The 24,892-nt window shown below is 34.7% G+C and overlaps 3 protein-coding genes across 3 annotated transcripts; all 3 read left to right on the top strand.

Annotated features, from left to right (window-relative positions):
* Positions 1 to 6,703, top strand: LOC18034342 (proteasome assembly chaperone 2). Its single transcript, XM_006423103.2, has 7 exons — positions 1 to 137; positions 243 to 408; positions 534 to 592; positions 952 to 1,070; positions 1,818 to 2,055; positions 2,659 to 2,782; positions 6,311 to 6,703. The coding sequence occupies exons 1-7, from the start codon at positions 78 to 80 to the stop codon at positions 6,388 to 6,390; spliced, it is 846 nt and encodes a 281-aa protein (XP_006423166.1). The 5' UTR covers positions 1 to 77; the 3' UTR covers positions 6,391 to 6,703.
* A 2,988-nt stretch (positions 6,704 to 9,691) lies between these two features.
* On the top strand, positions 9,692 to 10,690 carry LOC18034341 (calmodulin-like protein 1). Its single transcript, XM_006423102.2, has 2 exons — positions 9,692 to 9,705; positions 9,841 to 10,690. Exon 2 carries the CDS (start codon positions 9,920 to 9,922, stop codon positions 10,481 to 10,483), a length of 564 nt encoding a protein of 187 aa, XP_006423165.1. The 5' UTR covers positions 9,692 to 9,705; positions 9,841 to 9,919; the 3' UTR covers positions 10,484 to 10,690.
* Positions 10,691 to 21,595: 10,905 nt separating this feature from the next.
* Positions 21,596 to 23,194, top strand: LOC18034674 (allene oxide synthase 3). Its single transcript, XM_006423101.2, has one exon. It carries the CDS (start codon positions 21,613 to 21,615, stop codon positions 23,056 to 23,058), a length of 1,446 nt encoding a protein of 481 aa, XP_006423164.1. The 5' UTR covers positions 21,596 to 21,612; the 3' UTR covers positions 23,059 to 23,194.
* Positions 23,195 to 24,892: the final 1,698 nt, after the last annotated feature.

Below are 24,892 nucleotides of genomic sequence, written 5' to 3'. Positions count from 1 at the left end.
ATTGAAATGAATGAAAGCTTGTTTCCTGAGATTCTCAAGCGGTCAAGCTACTGGAGCTTTTACCCTCTCTCTTTAAAATGGAATTCGTTCTCGAAGAAGGCAAACACCTCAGCGAGAGCTGCTCAAACCTAATACTGGTTTGTTCAGTTTGTTAATTTTCACTTCAATGTCTATTTATTTATTTTTAATTCATCAATTGTATTGATTTTTTTTTTTAAATTTATATGAAATTTGAATCGTAGCCTGCGTTATCGATCGGAAATGTGGGCCAGCTGGCGGTGGACCTACTCGTGTCGTCGACCGGAGCTGAAACAGTTGGATACTTGGACGATCAATTCGTGCTTCCTTGCGTCGGTAACGATGCTTACCGGCCGAGTCCACGTGGCGACCTCGCTCTTCCTCTTCAAGGTATAAAATTTTATTCAATTTTGAGATTTGTGAACGTGTAAGTAAATATCAGTAATGCAGCCTTGTGTATTTTTGAAAGCATTTAGTGAGTGAATTGAGTGTGTATATTGTGTCCTTGTTTGCAGCTTATGAGTCATCTTCTAGTGGGCTGACTCTTATCCAGCAAAGATCCCCAGTTGTTAAGGTATTGCTTGTTATATCATTAAGCTTAGTGTGTGAGTAATGTTTGATTGATAGCAATGCTTTTGTTGTAAGGTTGGTGGAAGAAGTAGTGCTAGTAGAAGTAGTTGTGTGAAGAATGATGATGGGTTGGGTAAGTGATATAGATATGTTATGGATAGCTATGTCACTTAGCTTGTGAAAATCATTTAGCGTCGACTATATGATTTTCTGAAATGTGTATGTTGCAATCTTATTGATACCAAATATCTCGTGCGTAGCCTGGTAATGCAATTTCTAATGGTACAGGTTTTCTTAGCGGATTTCTAATGCATTTTACAGATTGCATGCAAATTTCTGATCTTTTCATGGTCATTTAAACAGGGGATGATGGTTGAATATGCTAAGAACTTGGCGGACTTTGCTGCTGCTAGCGGAAACAAACATGTGGTTGTGCTGTCTGCCTTAGACTTTGGGAGGTTGCAAAGAATTGATATGTCAAGGTACAGAAATATTGTACAGAAACTTCTTTTTTCCCCTCCCCCCCAGATTCTTCTCTTGATAAGCATGAATTTTGAGTAAAGTAAGCATTCCAAGGCACCTAGTTAATTAATAATTCAGTTTTCAAGCTGCAATTACTAGGAGTGGGGTTTTAGACGTCTTTACTGGCTGTAGGACCAGTCTCTTGTCTTAAGTAAAAAAACATAGGGTATAGAGAAACATGGAAGGAGATTTTGAAGTATGCTAAACAGTTAATTATTTTCTGCCAAATTCAGAACAGAATCTTCCTATGTTTGACCTGTCTCCCAATCTCATTTTGACCCTCTCTCTCTGTGGCTCATTTTGTTATCCATTTTGTTTTCTCGTTTTTCGTTAATAGCTTTTCTGTTGAGTATTTTTTGTTCACAGCCACTATACTTTAGTGTGTTTTCAGCCTTTTTTTTTGTTTAGGAGTTTGAAGAGTGAAATGCTTAGTTAAAACTTCACTGATAGAGTAGACCATTCTAAATGGAAATTTTCATAAAAATTTTCGCTAGTAACTGATGAAGAAGCATGAGACATAATGTCATTGAAAATTTCAAAGCAATAAATTTATTTTCCATTTACTATTATTGCTAGTTCATAAATTGTTTAAGTTGTATTGAAATAATTGTCTTCTATGGAGCTCCTGAGGGATAAGATGGATACACTGTTTGCAGTGAGCCTTGCATTTTCAAGATGTCTTATGTATCTTTTTTGGGTCATTTCAGTGGGCCACAGATATATTACCTATCTAGCACCAGTGTCAATGGGACAGATGATTACTGTGAGCAACTTGGATGGAAAAGACTTCAGGAATACCACCCAGCTCAGAGGGGCTGGAAATATCTTAGCTCTTTAGCTGAAGGAGATGTTGGGGACGAGAATAATTTTGCTTTTGAGGATGATCTGGAAGAAGAAGATTACTACCCAAGTTTGCCTTTTGCTGCCCTATTTTCATGCTTTAAGGTATAAATTTGGACTCATAATGAGCATATTACATATTTCAATGGCTTCTGTCTGTTGCTGTAAAGCTTAATTTATTTTTGCATTTTAAGCTACGATTTGATGTTTCATTGTTTCTGTTTGACTTCATCTGTTTTTTGGTTTGTCTTTCCCAACCATTATGTAAATGTATGCATATATACAGTTTGGAGAGATACGACTTGTATATCTTATGCAGATTCCTATTACATATTTCTTATGGAGATCCCCTTGCATCAAATTAGCATTAGACAGTTATGAATGGAGCTATCAATGCCTCTTTCTGTTGCTCTCTTTTTGAATGGAAAAGGAAAATACAAATAAAAGAGTGCAAGGGGTGCCATGCTTGTTCAAGAGGGAATATACTGGATAAAGCTGATGTAAAGTAAAAAATAAAGAGAAAAAAAATTCAAGAATGTGCAGAACTAGTTTAACATCAGCTTAGAAACTAAGCAAGCGTCCACCACATCAACTGTAAAGACATGCAGAAAAGGATTATAAGAGCCATCTTTTCTCTGAAAGACTGTGATCTGATTTATGTTAACTACGGTAAATTTGACTTAGGAGGTTTTTTGGTTATTGAATCAGGCCAGAGGCTTGAAGGTTACATGCTTATTATGTTACTGCTCAGAAGGGGACAATATGGCTGATGCTTTCAATCTGGCTGATGCAGCATGCAAGTTTTTGAGGCTGAATCCTGACAACGTCCGTGGTGAGTTTTGGATTTTCAAGTTGGATATTGAATTATATATAACATATACACCCCATCTTCCACCATCCTCAAAGTGAATAACTTCGAGGTAGGTGGAGTACAAATTATCAGCCTACTGCTATTTTGTTTCTTGCTCATTCAAGAATCTGAAACTTCCACTATTATTTTGTTTTTGTCATAATCATAACATGTCCTTTTCACATGCGTCTTAATTAGAATGTGTGGTATATATTATTCATCTGATGATTCATAAGTGTTCAATATTTCTTCAACTATATCGGAGGCTTATGTCCCTATTGTTTGGTCACTTGTCCACTGATCCTATGGGCTACAAAAACTAAGTTTCCATATAATTCATTTGTTAAGAAACATTTTTTAACGGTAAGAATTCAAACGATGAGGTTTTTACATGCTTAGGATGTTTGATATAATGACCTCTTGTGATACCATGGATGTTTTCAGTAAAAGAAATCTTAACTCTGGTTTAAGAAGAAATGTCTTCTGTGCATTGATAAGCTTTTGTTTGCTATGGAAATAATTTTATGATAAACATTGACGTAGAAATCTTGTCAACTAGGTTTGAAATATTTGGGAAAATATAACAAATGTGATGAAACTAAGAACTTATGTGATTAAGCACTTAGCCTATGTCCATGAGAGAAAAGTTGGATTACTTCATTATCATAGGACAGTTTTGTGCTCTTTGCTTGTTTATTTTTTGTGCATCATTTGATTAGTAGAGACACTATATATAGCATTTTACAAATAGCATTAAGTTCAAGCTGATCTCTCCTTAATCATTCTTATCTTGTAAGATTTGGATGAAACTCTAAATGCTATCTCAATCTCTTGTATTTCCATCTCTATCCTTTCTCTAGTCAAATTCTAACAAAATTTGCTTCTAGAATTTTATGTCACGGTCCATTTTAATGTGTTTTGAATGTTTGGGCTCACCAATTACAATTGCTCACTTGTCACCGTTGCTCTTCGAAAGGAGTACAAATAGCCCATTCTTCAAGATGGGCTTCTAGCAAGTGCAGAACTGCCGCCGTTACTTAGTACTCACTATCGGACCAACAATTTATCTCATGACTTTATTATTCATGGTCAGACCACATTATTCATGGTCTAACCAAGAACTCTTTATTTTGCTTCTCTAATGACGTCCTGATCAATTCCATGACCTAATTAAGAATTCCTCCTTTGTGGCCTCTGATAGGTTGTCTTTGGTTTATCACCTTGGACTAAAAGAAATTCCTCTTTTGTGGACCTTGATACATGGGCCTAGTAATTCACCTTGGATTGACCAAGAACTCCTTTAACTTTTCTGATCTTGGTTTGACTAGGAAATCCTCCTCTGTACTTTGGTATGTGGTTCCTAGTCTTTGGTCTCTGATTAAGCCAGAACTCATTGGACTTTTCATGGACTTGGTTTGAGCTGGAATTCCTTTTCTATGGACCCCTAGTATGTGGTACTTAGTTTGTGGTCCCTACTCAGTCATCTAGAACAAAACAAAGAACGAAAATGCTAAGTGTCGAGAAGCCTGAGAGAAAGCTGAGAGAAACAGCAGCACCTGCTGTTGTTTTGCTTCTCTCACTCTCTCTTCTTTTTAACAATTAAAAAATTAAAAAGAGAATAAAAGATAATAGGAAATCCAAAAAGCAGCAGATGTTCTCAGCTTATCCTAACCCGGCTACCAAACATAATCACCATCCTCTACTTTTTCTTTGAAATCGAAGCTCTGCTCAGCAGATGGTCTCAGCGGACTCAACAACCTCGATGGTGGATTCGACTTCGGCTTCGAGAGCAGCTTCAGGTTCTGCTTCCATATCTAAAACGGGTGGTGCTTCTGTTTGGGAGAATTTGTGTGTGAATGAAAATGTGGGCCTTGTATAGAGTTTTGGTGATGGAAAAGAGCAGAGCTGGTGGGTATGTTCGGTGAGGATGGGGACTATGTTTGGTGACAGAGGAGACCATGACTGAGGAGAGCATGTGCTGCTTTTTGAATTCCCTCTTTTTTTTAATTATCTTTTTAATTTTTTAATTGTTAAAACCGAGAGAGAGAGAGAGAAGCAAAATATGCTGCCGTTTCTCTCAGCTTTCTCTCAGGCCTCTTGACACTTAGTAGCACTCAACTAAGAATTCCTTTTTTATGGACCCTGGTACATGGTTTCAAGTAGGTGGTAGGTGGTAGGTGGTCCAGCCCCCTCATATTTTTGAATTTTTTATTCATGTAATTTCTACCTTGCTACGACACTTGCCGCCTAACTCTTAAGATAACTCACTTCAACTAAAATTACATAAATAAAAATTCTAAATATGAGGGGTTGGACCACATACTACAGTCTAGAGATCACATGCTAGAGTTCACAGAGGAAATATTGTTTGTCAATCCAAAATGACTAAGCAAGGTTCATGGACTATATATTGGAGTCTATATAGAAGAAATTCTTGGTCAAACTAGGATCAAGAAAAGTCCAAGGAGTTCTTGTTTAGTCGAAGGTGATTGACCAAGACCATATACTAGGGACCACATATTTTAGGGTCTAACATGGGAGGAATTCTTGGTTAGTCCAAGATGCCTGACCAGGGATCACAGACCAGAGGCTACAAGGAATGAATTCTCGATTAGGCCATGGTGTCTAATTATTACTAGGAGGAAAATAAGGAATTTTTGGCCAGACCACGAATAATGTGATTTGACCTCGAATAGTAAAGTTGTTAGGTGAATTGTAGGTAAGATTATGAGTAAATGTGGCCCAATCACAAGTAATCAGTTTGGCATCAAAAGTGAGCAGCTGCACTTAGTTCTATGATTCAAAGCACACTAGGGTGGCTCGAGGCAACGGATTCTAGAAGCAGACTGTTCTTATTTAAAGGGATTGAGATAGGGATAGTAGGGATTGAGTCAAAGTGTAAAGTTTCGTCCAAATTCTATGAGATAAGCATTACTGAGAATGCAAGTTGAACTCCATATTATTAGTAAAACGCTATATATATATTGACTTTGCTAATCAAACGACACACAATGAACGAGTAAAGAATATGCCATATCTGTACTGTTATCGTTCTTTCAAAACTGAAGTGATTCAACCTTTTTCTGCCGTAAACAGAGACAAGTGTTAAACCACTTAAATTTTCAGTGTCATCTCATATATTAATATTGTCCCACTTAACTGAGCAGATTTCTGCATAAATATTCCAATTATTATTAAATTCGATGATTACATTTTAAGACATGTCTCTGAAACCCCTGTATTCACTATTAATCAGAACTCTTCACAAAAAAAGAAGGATAAGAACTCAACATGATCTATTGAAAGTGCTTATGGTGATCAAATGAAATATATATGTCCCCGTTAGAAGTTGTTTTCCAGTACACATGCCATTCTAGTACTTGATTGTACTAGTTTATCTTTTCATATTTACTTTTGGCTTTTGTAGCTGGTATTTTTTAAGACAGTAGACAGCTTTTATGAGGTCAAACAATGGATACTCATATGCACTGACGGGTTCTTTTATTTCAGGTGATGATGCTGAGAAATGGACTGTCCCATTTTCATGGATGACCGTGTATGGACCACCTCCTGATATGTCTATGTTCTAGGATTGTTCAACTTCAAGTTGGTAAGCTTGATATCACAGGTCTTTCAGTGTTCTCCTGGTCTGTGATCTGAAAGCCTTTACAATAGTTTAGCCAAGTGGAAAGGAAAATTTGTCCGTTGAATTGTGAGAGGGAAAGAGAGAAATGGATTAGTAATTATTGTTGTGCAACTTGTTTCAGAATTGGGTTAAAACATAGATGAAAATTTTGTTTGATTTTATAGAAATCATCCTTCCTTCCTCATTACTGACTCTTGTTATTACCTAATGCAGAAAAAGAAAGAATGTGGCAAAAGATACTATGCTTAGTTTACTTAGTTGGGATATTTAGTTTATACAAGTAAGCAAATGATATGTCTCTTTTTGATTGGCTCAAGTTATAGTTAATTATTAAGTTTTATCATTTCCAATTTATAAGGTGAATTTCTAGTGGTTATACATAAATTGGGGATACAAAATTAAATATTCCAACTAATTAAGCATAATATAAGGTAAATTTTGAACCTGAAATTCCTCCCAACTCCTAGGGACATCAATGTGAAAATTTCAATTTTTGAGGATATTAAATTAAATTACCTTAAAGCACATGATTGTTTGTCCAAGTGAAGTATGTTGTTTTACGTGCAAGGGAATCGGTGGAAAAATGAGATTTCATCCACCACCAAGGTTGTAAAATGGAGAACGGAACACACAATATTAGAAAAGTTTCTAATTCTAGGGTATGGCTACGGTGCAACGGTGGTACCATGTCACCGTTGCATTCAACCGTTGGATTCACTTGGATGGATAGATCTACTGAGATCCAATAGCTGGGTGTAACGGTGGCACGATACCACCGTTGCACCATAATTTTCTCCCTAATTCTAATTTCTTATTTTCTTTTTGCACTACAGAAAAAGGTAAAAGGGTGTCTGAGACTGTTCATCAAACAATTCCTTTTTCTTTTTTTTTCAAATGAGAAAAAAAATGTTTAACAAAAATATAATTCATAAGAAAATAATTTTTTTATGAAGTTATTCTTTTTAAATTATTATTTTGAAAACGTACTACTATAGACTCGTTTTCAAATTTAAAAATAAACATTTAATACACAAGATTAAACAAATTATCCAATTCCCAATTTACCTTGTCCCCTTCAGTGTCAATAGGCAAAAAAAATTGACAGTTTCGGTTCTGTTTGGATTGAGGTGTTGTAACTTTTAACTTGTAAAAAAACTATAACTATAAAATAAAAGTTAATAGTATATAGTAAATGTGATTTTTAAATAATAATTTTAATAAAAATATAATAAAATTTTCATCATTCAAGTGAAAAATTATATTATTATAACTTTCAAAATATAGCAGTTAATGTTTACTAAACACTCTAATCCTGTAACTTTTAAGTTGTACCTACTAAATTTCAATTCCAAACAACACCTTCAACTTTAGTTTTGATGGTTAGTTTAATAGTAGAGTCCCCTTTTTTATAAACAAGCTAAAATGTTAGCTACACACACACTCTTAAATGAAAAGATTAAGCAACCAACCAGAGCAGGCAGCTTGTACTAAAAAAAAAAAACTCAATAATAATAATAATAGGCAGCGGTTACGTTGGAGATGCTCCAATATAGAGCAGCTCCCAGGATCGTCAAATGCGTGTAACTTACATTAAAGATACTCCAAGTAACTAAACCCGTTATAAAAATACAAAAGCCAAAACAAGAACCAGCGAAAGGAGACAAAGAACACAGTATTTGTTTTGCAGAGTATGCCTGGTTTTATATAAACGTTTTATTATTATTATTATTATTATTAGTAGATATTCTTTTTTGAAGAATTATGCAATTCGTCCCCACAAGTTTACTATTTCTTTCAAATTAGTCCTTATCAATTAACCGTTTTACATTTTTGACCATTATTAATTTTAAAATTGAAATTTTAAAATAGAAAAATGAGAAGGTACTTATAATTCATTTGTACTCTTTTTAGTTGCTATTTAGAAATACAGAGAATCTTTTTATGTCCTATTTGGGATTGAAGTTTTGTAGTTTAGTTGTAAAAAAAAAAAAAAATTGTAAACTATGAAACAAAAGTTAATAATATATAGTAAATATAATTTTGACAAAATTATTAAAGATATAAAATATTTTTCATCATATAAGTAAAAAATCATATCAACATATCTTCCAAGCTACAACATTTAGTGTTTACCAAACGTTGTAGTACTGTATCTTTTAAGCTACAACTGCCAACTTCAATCGCAGACAGGCCTTTAATCTTGGTGTAGTTCTTTTTTTTTTTTACTTAATGACTTAATTTCAGTCAGTTAAGTCATTAAGTCCGTTTGTTTTTTCAACTTAATGAAAATTTTAAGTCATTAAATTACTAAGTTATTGATCCAATTTTTTAAAGCTTTTTACTTTTTATTTAATCTAAAAAGTCTTATGATATATTTTCTAAAATATCCCTATCTAATTAATTAATTTTCGTCTTTACCTAAATAAAATTTACTAATTAGTATCATTACCTATCTCTATAACTTGTGATTATATAATGGTAGACTATTATTACTTTTATCTTTTTATTTTCTTCAAATTAGCATTATTTATCTTCACAATTTTTATGAATATTTTTTATATAAAAACATCATGAACTACAATAAAATTTATTAACATATACTTATTTACAATAAATTATTCAATTGAACATGATTTATATTATGATAATATATTATCTTATTTAAGTTTTTTGAGATATTTATTATTTGTTTAACATTTATAATTTATAAGGGAAAAATGTAAATATATTAGTTTTATGATTTTTTAAGTTAAAAAAATAAACTTAATATTTATTTTTAGCAATTCAAAAAATAAATAAATAAACATATTATTCATATTCAGACATTTATTTATGTTCAAAATTTAAATTAATTCAGGTTTATTCATATTTCGACGAAAAAAAACAAATGCCGCTTATACTAAATTCAAGACTAGTTTATGATAAATTAGTTTTGCATTTCACAAAGTCCACTAATGAAAATTAATACGGTAATATTTGTTTAATTATTTCAAAATTTTGAGAAGTTAAAACTTCGCTCTGAAGACAGCTGCCAATATGGGTCCAAGATGGTAGTGCGCTGCAAAGGTCAACATCTACCTCTATTGTTTCTTCACGTGGGCGTCACAATTTAATTCTGTTTCCACCGCCACTTGAAAGAGAAAGCATCCGTCTCTTTACAGATTTTGATCAGTAATTTACAGGTTGAATGGGGAATCAAAAAGATGCATTTCAACTTGTCGACGAAGGACGTCTTCTTTATGCTGTTGCTTTGCATCTGGTTAGTCCACTGTTATTAAAGCTTAGCACAAGTTTTTCATGGACATTTACATTCTTTAGTAAGCGTGGAATTAAATACCAAAACCAATATTGCCACTTCCTATCCGATTAGACTCAGCAATTTCCGCATATATAGGCCTGTAACTTCAGTATCAGAAGTCATCCCGGCATTTGATCATCTTTGCTTGCGTTGCAAGATATTATCATCCTTTGAGATGTCGAAAGTGAGTTTCCTCAATTTCTATAATGGCCTTTCAAGAAAGCCCTCAGTTAAATCAACCCCCAAAGAGAGCATGCCCAAGGAAAGGCAAAATCCTAGCGTGCCAAGAGCCTCGAGGTCAAACGTACAAGAGATGAGGCAGGTGTTCGACAAATTTGACACCAACAAAGATGGCAAGATCTCTCAGGACGAGTACAACTCAGCTTTGAATGTTCTCGGTAAGGGAATTTCAAAAGCTGAGATGGCTAAGTCCTTTCGTTTCATTGATACTGACAAAGATGGGTATATTGACTTTAAGGAGTTCATTGAAATGATGCATGACATGGGGGACAATAGAGTAAAGAAGAATGATATTCAAGGTGCGTTTCAACTGTTTGATTTGAATGGTGATAAAAAGATAAGTGCTGAGGAGTTGATGGAGGTGTTGAGGAAGATGGGGGAGAAATACAGCTTGGATTCTTGTCGGAAAATGATCCGAGGGGTGGATGCTGATGGGGATGGTTTGATTGACATGGATGAATTCATGACCATGATGACTCGCAATGTGAAAGTGGCTTAATTAATGCTTCTGTATGTGTTGCTGTTGCATCCCCTAGGAGTTGTGTTTTAATGCTAATGTAGTATGCATGTGTGAATTTATCAAGATCCCCAAGGCCACAAGCATCAAGATCAAGGTCAACTATATATACACTATAATTACATCGTATTAATTTTTAATTAACACCAATTTTAGATTCTTTATGTTTCATTATCTTCTGGTTAATTACGAACGCGTTAACTTGGTCCAAGCTAGCTTGGTTGTGACAAGGTGCTTATAGAATAAACAGATCGTGATAATACATAACCCAATAACGGTGAAATATTATAATCCTGTCATTGATTAGTCAATTTGAACCGGACCAAGGATGAATTTAAATTATACAACTGAATGTAAACCTTTAACAATTCATTAAAGAAGTTATACTTTCATCCTAATTTAATGAATATTTCTCTTTCAAAAAAAGATTATGTATGTAAATTTGGCCTAAGCTAGCATGTCATGATGGCTAATTATCCATTAACAAAATTATAAATAAATCGTGCCAAAACGACCTAGCTAGTATAACTAATGTTTCTTTATGACAATCCCATTCTGAGTTAATCAATGGTTTAAATTTATGGTCGTTAATATTTTTTTTTTTCTCTTTCTCCGTGGACCCCAACCCCATTGACTCTTCATATGGCTCTTCTCTTCTCCTCTCTTGAGTCTCAAGCAGCTACTTCCTTCATCTCAGTCTTCTTTATAATTCATTAACTCTTCTCCGTTATCACCCACATATTCATATTCATGGTTCCATTGTGTACAAATTAGAGGTACAAAGACTCAACTCTTTCAATCCAAATATTGCGGTCTTGTTAGACAACTCTGGTCCTTCGAGTCCATTCTTTCACCACAATAACAAAAAAGATAATGAAGAAAAGGAAGAAAAGGAAGAGTTCGTATCCGACGATGATAACTATGGTTATGATAATATTTTAAGAAACCCAATATCGACCTCGTTTATAAACCCATGTTCAAGATTTGAAGGAGGGAACATAGTAGCAAAAGTAGTAACTAGGAAGAAGTTAACATGCTTAATTTTTTTTTTTTTTGGGTAAGTTGAAAGTAAAAAATTGAATATAAGAGACTTGAAAAAATAAGTGAGAAGAAGTGAAATGGAAAGAGAATTTAAAGGCTGAGGCAAGAGATAAGAGACCTTGAAGAATGGGAGTTGAAAAAATTATTAGTATTAATATAATAAATCTCACCCATTCATAGATTTGAAGGTTATTAACGGACGTAATAAAAAAAAGGGTATTTTGAAAGGGCCGCTGATCTATCTTCAAATCTGCAGGCATTCTTATTCTTCAAAATATGAATTCGAGGTTCTACAACGTTATAAAAGATTTTTATAATATTATAGACAACTGAAAAATTAGTTTATAATATTGTAAAATTTTAAATTTGTATTTTGAAAAATGTAGGCGGTCGCATCAGAAAATAATATTTGCACGCCTTTATTTTTTACAATTCTATTTTAAAAGTACAGATTAAAAAAGGACTCTATATATATATATATATATATATATATATAAAGTCTGAGAGCTCTTATGTTACATTTCATGTAACATACACACTCTATAACAACCACACAAATTATGGACCCACACAATTTGTGTGATTGTTGTGGAGTGTGTATGTTACATTTCATGTAACGTAGCATTTGTCATATAATCTATTTCTTTTATATATATACAACCAATATCTCCTTTCCTTTTATCTCTGCCTTGTTCTTTAACTATGAAAGCTTGATATCAAGAAGAATCAAATGATTATGTAGACAAAACAATAAGTCAAAATGATCAATGATTGTCTCTATCTTTATTAATCAATACAAAGATTAATTGTCAAGACTACACTCAACAGTGCTGCTTTTTTCTTCCACGTCTTTCAAATCATCAACTATATTTTCATCTTCGCTTCTATCACGATGACAGTCTGATCTGGTTTCTTTTTTCTTTTTTTTTTCCTAACACTATAACGATGTTGAATCTCAGCGGTACGAGGGAAGTTTTATTAATGAGAAAAAGAAAAGTTACACCTAATTGGGGGCACATAACGAACCCTACTCCTATGAAAAAGATTTATAAAAAGAATCCAACAGAGAACCACCAAACAAGTACTAACCATGCATGCACGCAAAAAACATAAGGCCACTACGTAACAGATTGAAAATAAAAAGGAAAACTAATTAACATAGAATCCAAATTAAATTTCATTTCTTTAATATATACTTAACTTTTAAAATATGCTTGGATTGGGAGTTGGGATCATTAATTATAACACGAAACAAGTTCAGGTTGATAAGTTCAGATATTGGAGTACTGTACGTCCAGCAACTATGGATATATACATGATGTCCCCATTACTTTCCAGAGAAAGTAATTTTTTATTATTTTAATAATCTAGTTATTTTCATTATGTTCGATATTATTTTTCAAAGAACATAACAGCCACAAATCAATAAAAATGTCCATACTGTTGCAAAACAAAAACAATTAATAATTTGAGGGGACTACTCGGGAAAAAGGGAAAGGAAGAACCAACCAACCTGACAAAAGCCTTCATGTTGCTGTAAATGGATCTGCCTTCACCAACAGCTGAAACAATTGTACTAAAATCATCATCCGCCAATCCCATGTCAGAAGCTTCCTTCGCAACCTGGATACAGAAAAATGATGAGAATCAATAGGGAAAAAGAATACGGAAAAAAAGGTTCAAACTATGGCAAACTATAGAGTAAAACTCCATAAAACAGAGTAATCATCAACGTTCATCATTCCCGCTAAGTCCCCCGCTCAAACCACTTCGGAATGGGCAACATATGACTCCGGTTACATAGTTCATAACATTCCAGATTGACTGAACGTTATCCCAGATTTTAAAATTGCTGACATCAAACCAAAAAAAAAAAAAGGAATTCCAAAAAATTTCAATGCTTCTTTTGACATCTTTATGGCTCATGAAGACCAGCGTTTATGCAATTTAATAATCATAAAACTGTTAAATTTCTCCAGCAATATTTATGGCTCGGCAAGGCCAATCTTTATGCATTTTATCGAAAATCAAAATATGATATTGGTTTGTAAGACGACTTGACCTGGTAGCAGGCCCAACACTGTTATGGAGCAGGTGGATATTACAGGCTTGAGGTTGCAGCCTTGCAGATGTGGCGCTGCAAATTTTAAAATCAAATTTTGTTAGAGTTATGCTATTTACCCCGGGTCAAACCCCGAAAGCTAAAACAAAACGATGTCGTTTCAATTTTTTTTTTTCCTCTTCTTCATGAAACGCTACCGTTTCACCCTAGCAAAAGCAAACGTTCCTCTCCTCTTCGTTTTCGTCTTCCTCTCCTCTTCATTTTCGCCTCTTCGTTTCACCAGGGAACGACATAACCCAATCCTCTTCCTCTCCTCTTCGTTTTGTTCGTTTTGTTTAAGATCTAAATCGAGATCTTTTTTGTCTAAACTGCTCTTTTTTGTCTTTCTTAGATCAGCCAGAAAGTACATCTACGAAAGAAGAAGTGAAAGATATGAAACAAAGAGCCCTCCCTTGACTCTGAAGTTGCGATTAGTTATTTTTAGTTACGTATAGATCTGTAAGTGCGTGACAGCGGACTCCTTCAAATAGGGGTATTTTACAGCTAAAGCTTCGTGTAATGAATGTAGATTGGTTGATAAGAAAGGATCTAAAGCTCAGCAAATACTATCAGAAAAGCTTTCTTTCTCTTCTAGATTTAGCACACCCAAAATGACAAGCAGCAAGTAAGAGATCATAACAAAGTACCTCACCCGATTCGTGTAGAAAAGAAAAGACACAAACTCTCATCGCTCATTCTTAATATGGGAATTCTAAATTAGTTATAGGCCACTTCAAGTAAGTCGTCAATTTGAGACTACAATCCTAGCCATGTATGAAACACCTAAAGCCTATCACCTTCGAGGAATATAAGAGCTTAAAGATTCTTCATTTCACTCGGGTGTGGTGAATCGAAGAGGAAGAGCTTAAAGATTCTGCATTTTTCTCAGTTCATAAAGTAGTTGTTTCTCTACGGTTTTTCTGCTTTAGTTGGTTTTGCTTTTACTTGGCTGAAACGACAACGTTTCATGAAGAAGAGGAAAAATAAAAAAACCAAAACGGCGTCGTTTTTGTTACTTTCGGGGTTTGACCTGGGACAACCAACATTTTTCATTTTTTTAATGTTAATACAAAAATTAAATAGTAATTCAAAGCAGACAAGCAAATTAATTATAAACATGCACATACTTTGAGTGAAAAGACAACAATACTCTGATGATATAATTATTATAACTTGAAGTTGAAGACTTCACTCAAGTGCTTTATAAGATGGAAACCACTAATATAATTCTTTGCACGCCACCAATTACATTAGCTCCAAAGCAAGAGGAACTTAGTTAATTTAGATGGAAAATGGCAACGCAACTAATGACACTATATAGTCAAAACCTAGTGGTTAGAATTCAAACCTCACAATTGTGAGGTCATGGGTTCGAGCTCTCACAATACATTGTGAGGGTTTAATTTCATTCCTCAATTTGAGTTAAGGTAGTCTTTTTTCTTTCGAAATGTGAGTGGAGTAGACATCCCTCAAATATTAGAGAGGGTAAAAATATAGGCAGTACTTCATAAGAATTGATGTAAATTAATCTCAATAATAGTCTGATTTATAAATATAAGTTGTAATCTCATATAATATGAGTTGTACTCTTGAGCAATAGTCTCATGTAATAATAATAAAAAAAAAAACCTAATGACACTATATATAAATCTATGCTTTATTGATTACTTACTAATGACACTATATATAAATCTATGCTTTATTGATTACTTAAAAGCCTTGATAATCACTGTCATTTGAAGACCATTAAGCCACTTTCTTAAAGTTATTGCGACTCCCAATGCCAAGACGCTGCTCGATCCCCTTTTCCGAAATGTGAGTGATTTATTATTCGCTTTTAGTATTTTTCATTGTTTTTCTGGATCTTTTGGGAAATTTACGAAAATAACCATAAATATTTTGTTATTTTCACAACTAACCCTCTCAACTTTTTTCTATCAACATTAGCCAAACACAAGACTTTCTCCCCAAATTACCCTTCTTTACAGACCAAAAGCAACAATCTTTCTCCCATATCGTCAAACCAAACGCAGCTTTCCACTCTTGAATCATCAACCAACGGCGACGGCAAAAGACAACGGTAAAAGTGAAATCCGATCATAATCTATCCGAATCCAACACTAATCGGCATCACTTAGTGGTATGAGTTATTTTCTGAACTTGCTGAACTGAGTCGTGGGTGAATCTGGCGACAGGCTGCCTGTCGCACCTTGCTTGGAGATTCATTAAAACTGTATTAATTTGATCCGGATCTAAATAATTTTTTTTTTTATAATTTCAGGCTTAATGGATTCAATTGTACTTGAATTGTGTTACGATGGTTGGTGGGAGACATTAGAGGATGGCCGTATGGAGTATGTGAATGGTAAAAATCGAGCTTGTTTGGTTGGGAAAAATTGTCTGTTTGATCAGTTATTGGCAAGAGTATACGAGGTGTTACAAATAAACCCCAATGAATATAGTATCACAATGAAGACAACTTTGAGATCTAGTAACACATTATATCGTATATATGCACTGCCCATGGATATATTTGATGATGAAATGGTGAGGGTTGTGTTGCATATGGCATCCGACGTAGCCAATTTTGGATGCATTCCTATATTTGTGACCACATCACCTCGAGTTCCGAGTAAAGGTATTGAGCCACATGTCGAAACAGAAACTTCGTTTAGAGCAAATATGTCTAGCCCCGATAATGATGAAGAGGTGTTGCCAAGGACAATATCGCTGCAGCAATATTACTCTCCAATCCACGACAATTATGACAACATTGATGATAACGGTGTTACGTTAGAGGATGTTGGAGCAACGGTATTTCCAATAACGACGTCGTTGGAGCAACGGTATTCTCCGTATCACAACAATGATTTTCGGGATAATGATGATTTTCATCATGAGACAGAGGGGGATAATGTTTGTGCAGAACCTTCTAATAATACGAGGGGCACTCATTTCAATAATGATGGTGATAATGGAGGAGCCGGTCCTTCGAATGTTCCGTCGTTTCAGCACGACGATGAGTGTGAAGACAATACTCTTGTGAATAACAGAGGCAATAGACCTAGTCCTTCTATGGTTCGATCGAGAAGGCGAATTGACCCCCTTACAAGTCTTGCTCCAACTTTGCCTTCGAACATGGTTGCTCCAAGTTTTGTTAGCAGTTGTGATTCAGATGATATCAGTGTAGGTAAGCTATTTGTTGAGAAGAATGAGTTTATATTACAACTACGCAAGGTTGCCTTTAGAGATAAGTTTGATTTCAAGATTGCACGGTCTACTATGACACGTTTCGAGGCTCACTGTTGTTCAGAATCATGTAAATGGCGTATTCGAGCAACTAGATGTTTGAACGAGCAAAATATTCCTTGGGTGGTAAAGAGAATTGACAATGTACACACTTGTCATAATGAGGTATTGGTTGATGGACGTCATCGATGAAGCCAACAACGGTTTCTTTAAAATCTTTTAATTCTGACTTTATTTCATACACGTTACGATCAATCTTATCCAGCCGTCGTTGTATGTAATCATTAAACTGCTTTGTCCTCGACTATTACAAAAGAAAAAATAAAACTTTAGAATAACAATAAAAAATTAATAATTTATAAAGGGAAAATATCGTATATTATTTATAACCTCAGAATCCCATGCGTCATCAGAGTTGTCTGTTTGCTGCTGGTGGTCATCAACAGCCACCTCATCCTCAGAAGTATCATGACGCTGCTCTGGTATTGGGTTTGGTATGTCGTCATGATCGTCATGCTTGTCTGATTGCCTTGTAACCGACGGTATCGCGTTGATTGAGGGTTGGTGCTGTATAAAGTATCATTTAAAATTAGTAAATGAAAAATCAAAAATTTCGATTAAAAAATTTTTAGTACTTAGAGTATACCGACCTTATGAACCCACTCTGGAATGCTTGGCAAGTAATCCTTCACAGAGAGCCAATATTTTCTGGTACTCTCCTTTGAATTTGGCTCAAGAGTTTGTAAAACGTCCCCCTACCATAAATTCAATTGAAAATTTTAAGTAAGTATACATAACTTAAATTTAGTAAAGTTAAAAAAAAAATACATATTACTTACAAGACGAGATTCGTCGTTGAAGAACGAATAAACCTCCGCAAAGTTGATTTTCGAAGACGCCATGGGCTTCCATTGCAGAATGCGGGGAATCTTATTCTTCGTTTTGACGACCCATGTTGATGGCAACCCTCCGATTGCTTCGTAAATTCAAGCCTACAACAACCAAAGTGAAAAATCAAATAAAACATATCAAATATTTAATACTATAAAACTTATTAATAAAAAAAAAAACGCACCTGAACCCCAGACGTAAAGCCATAAAGATTGTATTTTTCAATGTTATGATCTGGATTTTTCAACCGAGTCTTCTTAAATTTCTCGTCTTTCTCGAACAGTGCATTGTCAAGACTCTCATAAATCATTTCCGACGACAATAGACCCCATGGACGCTTTCGGAAATACTGTATATCATCAACTTGGTCAAGCCAATCGAAATTGATTTGACAGTGATTTTTTCTTGCATTTAGTACTCTGTCTGCAAAATAAAACAGCGCAATCTTTAATGCGTCCATATCGTCCATTTCCTCGAATTTCAACTCCTTAAATACTGCATCGAATTGGTTCACATTAATCTTACGATACACACCACCAAAATACGTATTCCGTAGCCTCTGCTCCATTTCATCATTTTTTTTATTGGTATCAACAGCAAATGAAAGTCCAGTAACCAAGCACCATTCGACAATTGACAAGCGAATCAAATGCTCACCAATTTGAAACCATAACTGATCCTCACGGCTATCTTCTTCATGGGCAACTTGCCTCAGTAAAAGATTGTGCAAAATTACCCCACTAAATGGAAAACTTCGACACTCCAAGAAATGTCCAAATATATCCTTTTTTAACATACTCAATTGCCGCTTTGTTAATTTTTCCTCGATGGCTTTTACGACCGAAGATAACTTACACATGCTCGAAATTCGACCAGGAAAGTGATCGGCATAACGAAAATACATCTTGCCTACTTCGATATCCGGTGATTCTGATTTTCGCCATGTATCTGTAATATTTATAAAATTATTACATTACATTTACAGAAAAAAAAAATTGACTCGTTAAAAACAAGGACACTCTAATTTTTGGTGCGACAGGCGCGCGCCTATCGCACCAGATTTGGTGCGACGGCAGGGCGAGCATGGGCGCGCGCTGCTGCCCAGCGATGGGCGCGCGCACGCGCCCTACCCCCCTCCCTCCCCACCCCCAAAACTAAGCCACAACACTCCAAAATCGAAAAACAATACTCCCAAACACCACCAACCACCACAAACATCACCACCACCACCATTATTCTCAAGCTATAACTATTATTATTCTAAAATCTCATTTTAAATTAATGAAAATAATAAAAATGACTAACCTAGGTTTTGTTGAAGGTTGTAGATCGTAGATCGGATGCCGGTGAGAGATGGAGCCGCCGCCGACGAGGGTTGATGTCGCCGCCGATGATGGGAGTTTGATCGGTTTGGGAGAGATGAGTGAAAGGGAGTGTTGGGGGAGAGATGAGGGAGGGGTATTTTGGTCTCAAAAGTTGTTTTATGGCTAATGTTGATAGAAATATTTTTGGGAGGTTAAGATGAAAAAAATCAAAACTTTAATGGTTATTACTGTAAATTTCCCATCTTTTTTAATAATTATCAATGTTGTCACTAACATTTAGTTGTTTCTTGTGTATTATTGGCAGCAATACCTGCGGGCCCCGAACCTGCAAGGACCCAATTAATTTGGGGCGGGTATGGGGCTCCAGAAAAAATCTAAAAATAAATTATTAAAAAAATAAAAATCAAAATCAAATGGTCACCAAATGACACAGTTAAATGACTGTTTGTTCACATTTTAGCAGAGAATTTAATTTGAACACTATAAAATTTAATATAATTATTTTAAAATGTAAATCTATCATAATCATTAACTGTTGAGTAAGGTGAAGAGATTCCTAACTGTAACCGAAACCATAACCTAATCTAAATCTAACTTTATGGAAACCATAACTTAAGCCAAAACTAACTTGAATCTAACCGTAAATTAATTTGAAAAAAGCAAAGAAATTAATTGCAAAATTAAGATATCGAACAAGGGAGAAGTGAGATAATTACCTTCACACTACCGTGAAGTGAGAATAATGGAGATGTGAAAAGGTAAACGGCTGGATCGAACAAATCTCAGTCAGATTAAAAAGTGATTGGAGATTAAGAGCGAGCGCCATGATCATGTGATTGTCTTCTTCACTAATTTTTTTTTTTTTTTTCAAATGAAATCAATTTTAGGTGAGTAAAAGCTCGAGCGGTCCCAGTGGCTTCAATGGCATGCCTAGAGAATAATAAGATACCTTAGGTTTATGTTTGAGGGACCCCCGTTGTTAATGTGCCGGTTTATTCACTCGCGGTTCTTCTTAACTTTTCTAGTTTTTTAATCGTATTTTTATTTTAATTTGTTTTTTTTTGCTGGAAATTTATCTGTTCTTGTCTAATCCTTTGAGCTAGCAAAAACAAGACATTGTTCGGGCTTATCTTACTTTGAATTTTAGCATAAAAGAATACTTTTTATCATTACTCATCTACTTTTTGGCCTGTCTGATCTTTAATTCTTTATCACCGAGTGTAAATTGTCCTTGAAGAAAATTAATGATATTTGTAATATTTATCCGACGGCAATTTTTTTCCTTTTGTAAAAAGTACCTGTTACTAAGAGTAAATGAAACCCCCAAAAATATTTCGTCGATAATACTATTGTTTGTTGTCACTAGTGACATATGATTAACAAATTAACTTAATTAATGATTGTCGTGTCGTACAAATTAATTGCACCCAAAATACCCCAATAACATATATCTAAATTGCGTAAATATGATACTTTCTTGTTTGACAATCTATTTTCAGGTGAACAAGCTTAAATAGATGGGCTGATCAGAAAGTACCAAAGAAGGAAACCTTTAGTATTAGAAGAGATTCACATTGTATATTATTCAGTTCCAAAACATTTCGTTATCCTCAGTCCTGAAAGGCGACAAACGTGCGTGTTCATGTAGTTTACAAATGGCTACTCAATTTTGATACGTTAAATCTCTTAGACTACTTTAGTCTATGTACTTAGTTTCCTGCCAATGAAGCAACCAAACTTGGTCGTACTCAAATGATAAATATGCATGCCACGTGATATCAAGTTAAATATGTTTCTAGTAATCAAGCCCAATGGTGGGTTGGTGAGGACACCGGCTCGAATCTCTGTCAAACTCCCCTTTTTTTTTTCCCCTACAAAAATGTGGAATAAGAATAGATTTTCAAGTTAGCTAATCTTGGTACATAAATTTCTAAATTGTGTGTATATATGTATGTATGTATGTATATACATATATACGTATATATATCTAAACTATTATTGACCTAAAAAAATAAAAAATTTTAGAATACATCTAATATATTAAAATCAATTAATGCATACACAACATACGTAATTAGATTTAATATAACCATCACTTACATGATGATTTTTCAAAATAAATGTACGTATGTCATTGTATCATTTACTTATTATATGTCTGACATGATACCTCTAATGTATTATAAATTTTCTCCTAAAAAATACATGTAAATATATTTTTAAAAAATCCAATTTATTATACATCCCACTTGATATTCAGTTTACTGTACAACGAATGTATAGTGTCAGTTTCTAAAAAAATGCTGCAAGTTTTATAGTAAGAAAAGTCATTTCATATATAAATGCCTTTGACAATTTCAAAAGTAAACTTGGACACTCAACCTAATCAAAAGAACAAATTAATATCTCATCACTTATTCGCCAAACTTATGTATAAAAATTGAATTATATCAACGTTTTACATGCCATCTCCTTCGTATACGAAAAACTGAAGTGTCCAAACAATGGCTTCCTCTTCTACTTCATCACCACCCTCAAATCTTCCACTGAAACCAATCCCAGGTGACTATGGCTTGCCCTTCTTTGGCCCCATTAAAGATCGTCTAGATTACTTCTACTTTCAAGGCCAAGACAAGTTCTTCCAAGACCGAATCAACAAACACAAATCCACAATCTTCAAAACCAACATGCCTCCTGGTCCTTTTATTGCCTCTAACCCTAACGTCATCGCTGTCCTCGACGCCGTCTCCTTCCCCGTCCTCTTCGACACATCCAAAGTCGAAAAACGCAACGTTTTTGTTGGCACTTTCTTCCCTTCAGTGTCCTTCACCGGAGGCCACCGTGTTTGTGCCTATCTTGATCCTTCTGAGCCCAAACATTCGTCTTTGAAATCTTTCATCTTATCTACACTCGCGAGCAAGCACGACAAGTTCATACCCCTCTTTAAAACTTGTGTATCCGAGCTCTTTATCGAGCTTGAAGATCAAATGGCTGAAAAAGGAGAAGCAAATTACAACACCCTTAATGATACATTAGCTTTCAACTTCTTTTTTCGCTTATTTTGCGATAAAAGCCCTAATGATACAAAAATAGCATCAAAAGGTCCAAGTTTTGCTAATAAATGGTTGTTTCCCCAACTTGCACCAATTACGACACTAAGGCTGCCAAAGTTTCTAAACCCTTTAGAAGATTTGTTGTTGCACACATTTCCATTACCGTTCTTTGTTGCAAAATCTGATTATCAGAAACTATACGACGCGTTCAACAAGTTTTCGGGTCCAATTCTTGATGAAGCAGAAAGGTTTGGAATTCAAAGAGATGAAGCTTGCCATAACTTAGTATTTTTATCTAATTTTAATTCATATGGTGGACTCAAGACTGGGTTTCCTGCATTGATAAAATGGGTTGGATTAACTGGAGAAAAGTTACACCGCCAGCTTGCTGATGAAATCAGGACCGTTGTTAAAGCTGAAGGTGGAGTCACTTTTGCTGCCTTAGAGAGGATGGTTTTAACCAAATCAGTTGTTTATGAAGCTTTGAGGATTGAGCCTCCGGTGCCGTTCCAGTACGGAAAGGCTAAAGTTGATATGGTGATCCACAGCCATGACGCAGCTTATGAGATCAAGAAAGGTAATATGATCTTTGGGTATCAGCCGTTTGCTACAAAGGATCCTAGGGTTTTTGAGAATCCTGAGGAGTTTGTGGGCCATAGATTTGTGGGGGAGGGTGAGAAGTTGTTGAAGTATGTTTATTGGTCAAATGGGCGGGAGACGGAGGATCCAACGGCCGAGAATAAGCAGTGTCCCGCCAAGAATCTGGTGGTGCTGCTGTCTAGGGTTTTTCTGGTGGAGTTCTTTCTTAGGTATGACACGTTTACTGTTGAGGCTGGGAAGCTGTTGACGGGATCATCTGCAACAATTAAATCCTTGACCAAGGCTACAAGCATTTAATTAATCATTGCTTAATTTGTTCAAATTAATGTATACAATTCTTTGTATCATTGCACATGTGAAATTTGTTGTACCTCTTGTCTTAATTTGGAAAGGATTTCATAGCTTTTGGGTCAATTTCGGATTATTGACTATTCTTAAAATACCTCCCAAATTAATAAATCTTAACTTACGTTAAGAAGACAAAAAACTTCTCAGCAATAAACTCCCAGTTTCTATTTGGAACATTTCGTGAATGTAATAAAATATTGGATTATATTAATGGATCGGCTATACTGTGTCTTAAATTAAAACTAACAAATGTGATTTATACAACATTAAAGCTTATATAGTTTATTGATTTTCTATTCCGGTTTTGATAATGTGAAGAAACAGAATTCTGAATTAGATGCCTTTGCTTGTTAATTCTTAGCACAAAACTGTTCTGGATGCCCCGATCTGTAGGGAACAGATGGAAATATTTTTTCTTTTGATGCCATGGCTTGTAATTTCATTAATTCAAATGCCAAAATTAGAAATAAAAATACTTATTTTTGCCCATCAGCTCATTCTTAATTTTCAGTATTTAAGATGATCACATTTTATTTTTTTTAATATTTTAATCTTTTCCCCAGTTTTATCAGAGATGTCAACCTTAATCACTATGTAAAAGATACCCATAACACCGTTATTACTTATTAGCCTATATTGTTACTATGAACGCTAGTCAGTTATTAAAATTAACATCATATAGTATGAATTAATATTTTTTGCACTTTTGGAATAGAGGGAAGATAATCATTCTGTTGAGGCAGTTCAAAATTAACCCAATTTTTAAACTACTATTAAGGTCTTGCTAAGAGTTCTTGACGGGCCTTAGAAGTGAGGCTTTGGGCTGGATTTCCCTATGGGCTAACATCAGCCCACATACCATTACCCTGATACTGATTCCCTTTCCCTCTCCATCAACTTGATCTTGATGTTACAATACAATCGAAAGACCCAAGTACGAAATTTCCAAAATATCCCCAGCTTGCACCCTTTATTCACTATCCCAAAGCCCCTAATTATAGCCAACTTATTCGTATAATCAGATTTGTTCATCCCAGACGTTTTGCCGTAGCCTATTCGGATGACTTGATAGTTCTCCGAGAAAGCTCTAATGATTCTAAGCCCTGGGATTACAGCAACCCTGAGGATTATCTCCGTAATCCGCTTACTAGACAATAAATAAAGTTCCCTTCACCTCGACCTCGCCTGAAGAAATATCTCTAATTTTGGTCAACGAGATTGTTGGCTAATTAATTTTTTTTCATCTCAAATATTATGACAATACTGCCAATGGGCCTGTAGCCTATGGGCGTGCCCATGCCCTCAAGGTTGTTGAGGACATGGGTTCAAGTCAGCGCAGGATTAGTACCGAGACTTGCCTCTTTATATAATAGAAGTTAGTTCACTCTTTATATTGGGGTATGATCAATTTCCTTCCAATATTAATAGTTGGCTCTCTATATTGGGTATGATTAATTTCCCTCCAATATTAATAGTGAGAGTAAATCTCCTTCCAATGAAAATTAATATTCAAATTGTGTTATAATAAAATTACTCAGGACATGTTCTGATGAATTTCTAATTATAAATATCAAAATTGTAATATATAAAAAAATATTATGACAATACTTAAAAAATTATTCGCATTAAAAACAAACTCGCCTCGAGAGTTCAAAGTGGACATTTGCGGTTTTGAGAAGTAATGAAAGCAGCAAGTCATCAGATTCCTCCTCTTAATACTTGCAAATTGCGAATAAATCAGAAATTACTACGTGTAATGGAAACTCGCATTGGTGAATGATCA

This window comes from Citrus clementina, unplaced genomic scaffold, assembly GCF_000493195.1.
Source record: "Citrus clementina cultivar Clemenules unplaced genomic scaffold, Citrus_clementina_v1.0 scaffold_8, whole genome shotgun sequence".
Taxonomy (NCBI): domain Eukaryota; kingdom Viridiplantae; phylum Streptophyta; class Magnoliopsida; order Sapindales; family Rutaceae; genus Citrus; species Citrus x clementina.
The sequence above is the reverse complement of the archived record's forward strand: the minus strand, read 5'-3'. Positions and strand labels throughout refer to the sequence as shown.

Bases quoted from the DNA above. Each gene is read 5' to 3' on its own strand.
- LOC18034342 (XM_006423103.2), top strand. From the start codon at position 78: ATGGAATTCGTTCTCGAAGAAGGCAAACACCTCAGCGAGAGCTGCTCA. The intron at 1,071-1,817 runs GTACAGAAATAT...GGGTCATTTCAG, and splicing joins CAAAGAATTGATATGTCAAG to TGGGCCACAGATATATTACC. The intron at 2,056-2,658 runs GTATAAATTTGG...TTATTGAATCAG, and splicing joins CCCTATTTTCATGCTTTAAG to GCCAGAGGCTTGAAGGTTAC.
- LOC18034341 (XM_006423102.2), top strand. From the start codon at position 9,920: ATGTCGAAAGTGAGTTTCCTCAATTTCTATAATGGCCTTTCAAGAAAG.
- LOC18034674 (XM_006423101.2), top strand. From the start codon at position 21,613: ATGGCTTCCTCTTCTACTTCATCACCACCCTCAAATCTTCCACTGAAA.